The sequence below is a fragment of the Lycium barbarum genome, chromosome 10 (assembly GCF_019175385.1).
Source record: "Lycium barbarum isolate Lr01 chromosome 10, ASM1917538v2, whole genome shotgun sequence".
NCBI classification, from domain to species: Eukaryota; Viridiplantae; Streptophyta; class Magnoliopsida; order Solanales; family Solanaceae; genus Lycium; species Lycium barbarum.
In genome coordinates this window covers 121561257-121571762 of record NC_083346.1, presented here as the reverse complement: position 1 = coordinate 121571762, position 10506 = coordinate 121561257, and the positions used below count along the sequence as shown (strand labels likewise).

The window sequence follows — 10506 nt, the reverse complement described above, 5'->3', positions numbered from 1 at the left end:
AAAGGACCATCTCATAATTCATACGATATTTATAAGTAATCATAGCATATGATTGTTGATCAAAATACCTTTGCATTATTTGCCAAAGCTCATTTCTCCATTGGAGATCATCATTTTCTATGAGAATTATTAATTCTCGGCTATCATTTTGTTCATATGAATCTGTGTCCTCGTGATCATCATCTGCAAAGGCACTAGAGTATGATGGAGGCATATTATCCTTCTGTTTTTGGGATTTTATAAAATATAAATATTGTTGAAATGTGATTTCTTCCTTAGTATTACTGGAAGATTCTGCAATATTGGCGGCTATTAGCCTTTGGTTGCCCATTTGAGTAAGAACAATACCACGACCTGTCCCTTTTGATGTTGTTCCTCTTCCTCCCCGTCCTCTATTAGAGTTGGGGATAAATTGTGGCCTCATCCTGACAAGATAAATCAAGAGTTATGAACTCAAATATTCCCTTGTTTGAAAATCAGGGAGACTATTATCTGCCCCTTTCTTATAATGAATTTCAAAATCAAATGGAACTAGTAGTGCTTGCCATCTTGCAAACATTTGTTTAGAAACATTATGCTTGCAGTCTTTAGAAAACATAAATTTTGCAGCTTGGCAATCAGTTTTTATTAAAAACTTTTGATTATACAAATCTCCTTGAAATTTAAGTATACATTTTACTATAGCAAGGATTTCCTTAGCCACGGTAGCATAGTTTTTCTGGTTATTATTCCATTTACCAGAATTAAATTGTATTAAATACTCATGTTTATCTTCTGGGGAATACTGTTTCAATAGCCAATATCAGAAACATCTGTTTCAATAATTTTTTGCCAAGTAGGATTGGCTAAAGTAAGACAAGGAAGATTATGAACTTTTTCCTTAATCTTACGAATTGCTTGAGTATGATTAGTCCATGGTTTTGGAATCTTTTTTAATCTATCGTATAAAATAGATGTATCTTTTGCTAAATCTTTATAAAATGGTGAAATGTAATTTAAGCTTCCAAGAAATTGTTGAAGCTGAGTCTTATCAGTAATAATACCAGAAAATTTAGAAGCAAATTCTATACTTCTATTAATAGGAATAGTTTTTCCTTTTTCAATATTATGACCCAAAAATCTAACTTTGGTTTGAAAGAGAGACATCTTTTGTTTGGATATAACCAATCCATTTTGTATAATTACTTTCTTGAATATATCAAGATGTTTAAAATGCATTTCTAGAGTATCTGAAAATACTAAAATATCATCAATATGGACAATGGTAAAATTACTATAAGGCATGAAAATATCATTCATGATTTTTTGAAATTCTGAAGGGACATTTTTTAATCCAAATGGCATGACATTCCATTCGAATTGCCCAATGGGGACATTAAAAGCAGTTTTATATTTATCTGCTTCGGCAATTTGAATTTGCCAATATCCCGATTTTAAATCAAATTTGGAAAATATAATAGCATTATGTAGTCGATCTAGTAAATCCTTTTTATTAGGGATGGGCTATCGAATCCATTTCAAAACCTTATTAAGGGGTTTATAATTAATAACCAACCTAGGAACTCCTCGTTCCTGTTCAGCATGTTTATTAACATAAAAGACTGTACATGACCATGGAGATTTCGAAGATCGTATAAGGCTTTTTTGTAAAAGGGAAGAAATCTAATTTTTGCATAATTCTAAATATTCAGAACTCATTTGACATGGTCTTGCTTTAGTAGGAATATTTTCCTCTGAAAAAGTTTCTTCATATGGAAGAGAAACAATATGTTTTTTCCTTTCCCAAAAAGCATTAGGATGGTCACTACAAATTTATAATGAAAATTGGTTTTTTAAGAAATCTATATTTTGTTGTAATTTAGGATTTTGCCAAATCTCTTCAATATTAAGAGTATAGATTTCGTTTTTTAGAAAACTGATTTGTCGATATTTATTCATCAACCTATCTTTTATCTCATTTGTAATTCTGGAAAATGGTTCAGTTATAAACTGTAATTCAATAGTTTTTCCTTCAAAGGTTCCTATAATACCTTTTAGTATCCCATTTTTGGATAGAAAATATTTGTTGAAAAAATGGGGTTCCCAAAATAATTTCATTTGAAATATCTTTTACCAAGACAAAAATTTGTGGTATACAAACTCTGTCTTGAAAAATGTAGGCTTTTGGTAATTTAAAATTAGTAAAATTTACTTGGCATAGGTTCCATTATTACCTATTTATAGAACATAACTAAACTTTTTAATAATTATATTTAGTAGCTAAAATATATCATATTTACTTCACACAGCTACCATGTTTTTACCACTCATCTGATAACTTTCCACTCCCCTAAATTTAAGCAAAAAAAAAAAACGTGTCTCTCTCCTACCTCCTAAATACACGCCATTATTCACCATATCCATTACTTTCCTCCAATTTCAAATCAGGTTTTCAATTATTCAACTTCCTTTTTTATCTCTAATTAACTACTCATTGATTTCTCTCACGTTTCAAATCTAATTCCCAAAATAAAGTAAGATTCTATATAGATTTTTATTTTTTATCGTGTATTTAACCTATATTTTCGGTGTTTTTTTTTTTCGTTTGAATCAGGAATGCAAGTCTAAGTAATTAACTATCAGTGTTTGTTCTTGGTTTTTTTTTTTCTTAGATTCAATTGGAATGACTAAGAAAGTTGCTACTCCGATGAGAAATACAGGTATAGAACCCGAATGTGCGATTCCTAATTTTTCTTTGGGAATTTGTCAACATGAAACTGCCATTGCAGGCTCTTATGCTGAGACTCGTTCAAAAAGAATTAACGATCCTAGGCGTTCTAAGGAATATGTTGATTCGAAGAGTAAACAACAAGAAAAATTGAAAAAGGTTTCTCAAATGGAGAAACAAAAGAAGAGAAAGGCTGGTGACAATGTTGTTAATGTTAAGGGCAAAAAAATTGCTAAAGCCAAACGTAATGTGGATGAGGATGATGATGAAGAGGTATATTTATGTTGTATTTTCAGTATATTTAGTTTTTTTTTTAGTTCAGTTATTACAGATCTGTGAATTAACCAGATCTATATTATATGTGCATTTTAAGTATATTTTCTGTGTGTTTTTTTACACATTTTTCTTCAGTTATTTCGTGTTTATTGTTCTTCACCATAACTGTGATTTTTAAGATTTTTAAGTACATTCAGTTATTTTGTGTATATTTTGTTGACACTTATTCCAGTGATTTTTAAGATTTTTAAGTACATTCAGTTATTATTTTGTTGACAGTTATTTTGTGTATATTTTTAAGTACATTCAGTCGATATATGTCAATCATACGTGTTTTTTGGCATGTTGTTTCAGGTATCTAAATTTTTGGTTACCAAGCACCCTGCTGTGGCACCATCTATGTGTAGATACACGAATGTTAATGTAATGCAAGATATTAGAGGCAAACTAACAGATCCACAGATGGATATGTTTAGGAATTCTTGTTTTGGTAAATATCTTAGAATGCAGCAATTGGATGTACAAGCACAGATTTTTCGGTGCTTTATGGTCAAAGAACTTAGGGGCAGTACATATAGGTGCTTTACATTTGAAATAAATGGTAAAGTTCTGCGTTTTGGCCTTAGAGAATTTGCACTGATCACTGGGCTAGATTGTGTATCTGATGAAAATGATTTTGTTTATGATAACTCAAAACCGAATAGGCTTATGATTGAGTATTTTGGTAGAAATCAGGAGAACCAACTGCCAGTTAAAAGACACGAGCTTATTGAGTGTTTCAACAAGACTGTCTGGGATGATAAAGGGGATGACGCAGTCAAGATGGAAATATTGTATTTCATAAATACGTGGGTACATTGTGGTGAGCCGAACTCAACAAACATACCAAGGATCCATTTTGATGTTGTAGAGGACGGGAGATATAATGAGTATCCTTGGGGTAAAGATTCGTTTAGAGAGTTGCTTGTAAGCATCGGGCAGAAATATGCTGGTTTTAAGATTCGTTTAGAGAGTTGGTTGTAAGCATCTGTTGAAATCGCATGACAAAAGGTACTTATTGTCACAACTTGTTTTTTTAGTTTTCCAGAATTCAATTATCAATAAACTTAATGTATGTTCTTTCCATTGTTGATATACAGGAAGCCAAAGGAAAATCATTACAGAAAGAACAAGGAAGGACTCGATCCTGCGGATGCCGAACTTCGATTGCATTTAGGCGTTGTAGCCGTAGCCAACAAAAACTGGTTCTACTTGTTATCTATGGATGGGCAACTTTGGACTGATGAGGTTTGATATCTTTTTTGCTTGTTATCTAAGTTTTTTATGTTTTATAATAGAATTACAATGTGATGTATCTAGAGTATATTTTTTACTATATTTGACATATATATATATATATATATAGTTCACAATTTTGTATTTACATTAAGACTGTATTGTATTTTTAGAATATTGTCATCATTATATTTGCACTATATTTAATATACAGACATTAATTTACTAGTTGAGCATAGTACTGTCCAGGTATACAGAATTGTATTTTTACTATATTTAAGAGTATATTTCACTATATTTACTATATATACAACAATATTTTTTTTGAACATAGTATTGATTATAGTCACTGAATTGATGTTTTTACAGCATATTGATGTTATTTTCTACTACCTACGCAAGAAGGGGAAGTATCACAATAACAACAATTATAGATTCACTACTGCCAGCTATATTTTTCACACTTTAGTTGCTGAAATTTATAAATCTTGGGAAAACCCTGATTCATCCACATGTGTCGCCAGTAAGGAAGATGAACTGTGTGAGTACATTAACGGGCACAGGCTGTTGGCTAATGTACCATGGTATACTGTTGACAACGCACTAATTCCTGTCAACATAAAAGAGGAAAATCACTGGATTTTGGTTGTGATATCATTCACTGACAGTTCTGCTCTCATCCAATGAAAAGATCATTCATTTTTCTACAAATTTTATATGTTTGTTTTTTTCGTATATTTTCTTTTTATAAACAGGTCCATCTACGTATACAACTCATACCGAGCTGCAGGGCATGATGCTGTCGTTAGAGTCGGAGTGAAAATGTTGGCTACTCTTGTGACACACAGTCTACAAATGACTGATTTCTATGAGAAGAAGGCGGATATAGATTTTGCCACACATCCTTCTTACAGAAATAGAGAACAGACCGACAACTTTGACATTGTGAATGTAGACAATCTCCCGCAACAAGCTCCCTCTAGCATGTAAGAATCTCTTCCAATAAAAAACACAATAAATACATATTTTTTTTCGTGGGTTTTGATAAGTAAATTTTTTGATCATTTTTGTTTCAGGGATTGTGGTGTGTATGTGGCAGCCTTCGCTGAATACTTGAGCTCAAGTGCAGTCATCCCAACCGAATTCGATGCAAAGTTACTCCGTATGAGATACGACACCCTTTTATGCGACTATGCATGGGATAAGTCAAACAACAATGCATCAAGTGATAACGAGCAGCCTCCAAGACCAATTAAACCGGCAGTTGATTACGATGCAGTTGATAAAGAGGATCTTGATTAGGCCACCAATTCATTTGTGTTTTTGATTTTCATGTTGAACAATAGCATAGTTGGTTGCGACTTTTGTTGCTGTTTTTTCATTTTGGACATATTGTTTCATGTGCAGTAATCTTTTTTAGCATGATTAATATTGAACACCACCTTATGGTTTGTATAGTGTTGTTTCTTTCAAGTATGTTATTTTTTCAATGCATAAATTCCATTTTTCATTATCTGTGAAATGTATTCATTTAACAAAGTAGTATATATAACCATTTAAATACAGTCGATATATACAGAAAATATAACTCAGATATATTCCATAAGTCCATTTTTTTAAATTACAGTTTGTTACAAAATTTAAAATTTCATCTAAATACACTTCAAATATATGTAAAATATATATCAAATATAGTTAACAGTAAACCAGAATAAGTATTATCTACCAGATCAGACAAAATGCAACTAAAATATAGCCAAAATATATACGAAATACAACTATTAAATCATAAATTCAAAACAAAAGGTCAAATCAGTTAACATAGAGTAGACTTTCCAAATACCATTTAACCACCAATATAGCATTACATTGAAAAACTTCGGATGTTCAACCATGTGAAATACAATCATACTAGAATAATATGAATTCAAGATGAATTCATTTTTTATTTTTAACTGAAATTTAAAGTAGAATTGTCTTAACAAATAAAATCAAAATGGACTTATTTATTCTTCTTATTGAGCGGCGGATTATCACACGAACGCCTATTATGACCAAGACGTCCACATTTACCGCAGGAATTTCTGCGTTTACCAATCATCAACTCCTGTAATGGCTTGTCCCTCTTGTTTTTTGGCCTCCCAGGGGGTCTCTTATAGATCGGTGGCATAACAAATTCATCTAATATACTTTTAGGAACATTCCACTCGGTCTCATCGGGAAGAGGATTAACTGGCACATCATATGTGTTCACAACTGTTTCCGGCTTGAATAAATCCGAACAATATACATCAGCAGTCAAATTTTTATTCTTCAATACTGCCCATGCATGAGAACACGGTATCTCGTCCAGTTGGAACATCCTGCAGCTGCAAGTTTTCTTCTTCAAATCTATTATGAAACGCCTCGGTTCATCATTCACTGTGTAAGCATATTCAGTTGACGCTTCAACCTGAGAACCATTTAACAAATAAACAAGCATTACCTGAGCAGTTTTAACATATTGGGAATATATATAAATATACATTACATATAGTAAAAATATAGATTAGATTTTTGTGTTGCAAACAAAGATACCCTCATTCGTATTGATTTGTACTCGTTGATCGACAACATCTCTTGATACCGCCTCATCAGTGTTGTAGGTACCATTTTTTTTATTTGTGCAATTCCATCTACCAAACATCATCCTCACTTCTTCAAGGAAATCAAAAATATGTAACTCTCTTGCAGCAACTAGTTTTCCATTAATACATTCGGCTATATTCGAAGTCATTGTCCATCCTCTATTAACAGGTGAATAAAGCCTAGACCATTTATCTCTTCCAGCATCTTCTAGGTATCGTTTTACCCGAATATCAACATTCCCAATCTTCTCCATCAATTTATCGAACTCATCCTGGCTGTATGCTTTCGCTAGTGAATAAAATATAGGACTCAGTGATAACGTCCAAATCCACTCCTCAAAGAGAAAGTGTACACGGTCGTATGCAATATAATTTACCCAACTATGAGTCGAGGTCGATCCCACAGGGAACAATATGCTAGGCGATTAAGAAAGTAAAAAACTTTCACCAACTAAGCTAAAGTCAAACGATAGATAATATTTTGATTTTTGGAGAAAATTATAACTAATGCAAAAATATAAACTAACCTAGAAAGCGAGTAAAATGATCAATGGCCACAAGCATGGATACAAAGGAAATTACACTCAAGTAACGATCCAATGTATTTCACGATTTTACAACTAAGAGCGGGTTTATGTTAATAGATAATGATTTCTAAAATCTCATTGAAAGTCTTCCAACCAAATCAATGAATTTCACTCTAAGATTTTCCAAGCCTTAGAGTGTGATATTGGGCACAATCAATTTAACCTCAAGTAACTATCCTCTTCCGAGCTCAAGTTATTAGATGGGTTTAATGACCCAAATTCTTGTTAATTAATCTTTCCCAACCTAGATTTCTTCTTCCGAGCTCAATCTAAGTAAATGGGTGAGTCCTAGGGTTAGCTAATCCCTTTGGAAACATTCAAGAACGAGATTAATTAAATCAACAAAGACTCACTTCAATAGCAATAAAAATCATTCAATACATAAGCATAACAAGAGTTTCAATCCAAACTTTAATCAAGAATATTTTCATAAACAAGATTCAAGTAATGGAATAGAAAGCTACACACTTAGATAATCAATACAAAGCAAGGAATTGAAGAAATGAATTAAAGGTTTAAGAAATGCTCAACCAAATCTTCAAATCTTCAACCCCAAAGTGTGGTGTAGATGAAACCCTAGCCTCCAAGCTTGCAAAATGGCCAAAGATGAAAATGTTTTGCCCCAAGCCTCTCTTTTGTAGCTCCTCAATTTTTCCAAGTCCAAAAAATGACAAAATATGCCCCCAAAGTTTCAGTTTTGCAATTCTGCCCCTTTTTTGCAGTTCTGTCCCGTTTTTGCAAAACTGTCCAGTTTTGACAGTTTTGCAAAACTGTCCAGTTTGGCCTCTTTTTGACTTTGTTTTCACTTGGTTTCTTCCGATCACTTTTAAATTCTTCTATTTTGGCTTGTTTTGCTCTATTCTGCTCCATTTTGGTCCATTTTGCTCTGTTATGCACTTCGGACATCTTATCCTACAAAACAACATAAATACACAAAAAGTAACAACAAAAGTGCTTAAAGAGTCACAAAAGCTTAAGGAATTAGCATCGAATATCCCGTAATTTCACGAGTCATCACTCAGCACCTCACTGTTTGTTGTGTATTGCTTTGTCACATTTTTCCACAAATGCCATATACAAGCCAAATGAGGAACAGTAGGATACACCTTAGAAACTGCGTGTATTATGCTTTCATGTCTGTCGGACACGACACACATATTTTGCCTAACACCATAAGCTTGCTTGAACAGTTCAAAGAACCACGTCCACGACTTATTATTCTCAGAATCTATCACACCATACGCTAGTGGTAGGATATTACCTACAAAAATCAGTATATATTTATAATATATTCAACACATATTTCAACTGAATTTGATCTCACACTGTATTTTTAGCACCATCATTTATAAAACAACAGTATATATTTACAATATATTTACCTCATATTTACAGTGTATTTCAGCATATAATATTGACAAATTAACACCAGCAATACATCCAGAGTATGTTTTTAGCAGCTTTATTTGCAAATCAATAAGCATAATGTTGTATTTATAAAAAAAACATTCATAGAATAGAATTACACATACCTGCTCCATCCAAAGTACTTGCCGACACAAATGTACCATTATACGTTGATTTAAGGTGTGCACCATCCACTACAACTATTGGTCTACAACACTCGAATCCTTTTATGAATGCTTTGAGTGCTACAAACAAATACATAAACTCATTTTCTGGTGATTTATGCATTTTAACGAGCGATCCAGGATACATTTTATCAAGTATGTATATATATGCCGGCAACTTCTTGTATGAATCAGCTGGATCACCTCTGAAATCTTTTATAGCCTTCTCTCTAGCTCTCCATGCCATCATATAAGAAACATCTACGCGAATTCATTCTTAACATCATCTATTATATCCCCAGGTGTGACCTTCCTTTTATGGTTAGTTATTTTCGCCTTCACAACCGCTTCTCCAATAAACCAACTTGTTGCTTGCCTTTGTGAATACACCTTGTCCTTCAACAGACATGTATGTTCGTCATTGAAAGCTCTAACCCTGAACATTTCAGAATCCCCAATTCTCGACGCTCCGAATTTCCATTTACATTCCGGCGACCAACATGCCAGAGTGTAGCTACATAATACAATGCAAATAGTACATATTGAATCAATTAAATACAGTATAAATATACAAAAAATATATCAGAATATATTGCATCAAACATTTTTAAAATTAACAGTGTACTAAATAAGTTAACAAATCATCTCAATACAGTACAAATATAAGAAAAATACATCTGCACTTTCTGTTACCAGAATACATTTAGAAAATCATACCTTATAGCATTCGATCTCTCTGTTTTGAAATTGAATCTTTCACGAATTGCGTATTTCGTCATCGCAATTTTTAAAGTTTCCTTATCCTGGTAAATTTGATCGACAAAAACTCCTTTCGCTTCCGGTTTCGAAATTACCAAATTGTTATCATTCCCAAACAAAACAACAACGTTTACTGTAGAATCACAAACTTTCATACCATCCCGATTCTCGCTATATCCAATTTGCAGCACATCATCTCCAATAATACGATTACCAGTTGCACCATCCTCAACATCCAAACCATGAATACTAACGCACATTGGATACATCCCCAAAACTCTGTTTTCTCTCTTAAGCTCAACGTACACACGAACTCCCATATCGTTGTGTATTTCAATTGGTTGAAAATCGCCTTCAACAGTATATTTTATTGAAATAGTTTTCCTAACAATATCCACGCCTAATTGATTTGTAATCGTACAAACTAACTCATCGTAATTGCAATTATCAATGAATACAACAGCATCAATTTTGTAATTCACAAAACAGTTCTGATCGTTCCAAAAACCAGAATGACGGATCAACGCAGTTACGCTTGTCATTATCCTGTTGTTTTCGAATACAACAATGTGTTATATTCAATTTAGCTGAAACAATTTCAGAAAAGACGAACAAAAAAAAAAGTTTGCAGTGAAAAAATCGTTACCTCAATTATGAACTCAACTTGATGAAATCAAATATATATTTGTCGTGATAATCAAGCT

General features: G+C 32.7%; 2 protein-coding genes across 2 annotated transcripts; one reads left to right on the top strand and one right to left on the bottom strand.

The window, feature by feature from the left end:
* Positions 1-5031: 5031 nt before the first annotated feature.
* LOC132613771 (uncharacterized) lies at positions 5032-5611 on the top strand. The gene is made up of 2 exons (XM_060327989.1): positions 5032-5244; positions 5335-5611. The coding sequence occupies exons 1-2, from the start codon at positions 5081-5083 to the stop codon at positions 5558-5560; spliced, it is 390 nt and encodes a 129-aa protein (XP_060183972.1). The 5' UTR covers positions 5032-5080; the 3' UTR covers positions 5561-5611.
* A 649-nt stretch (positions 5612-6260) lies between these two features.
* On the bottom strand, positions 6261-9290 carry LOC132613426 (uncharacterized). The gene is made up of 3 exons (XM_060327448.1): positions 9248-9290; positions 7110-7174; positions 6261-6710 (listed from the first exon to the last, which is right to left on the bottom strand). The coding sequence occupies exons 1-3, from the start codon at positions 9288-9290 to the stop codon at positions 6261-6263; spliced, it is 558 nt and encodes a 185-aa protein (XP_060183431.1).
* Positions 9291-10506: the final 1216 nt, after the last annotated feature.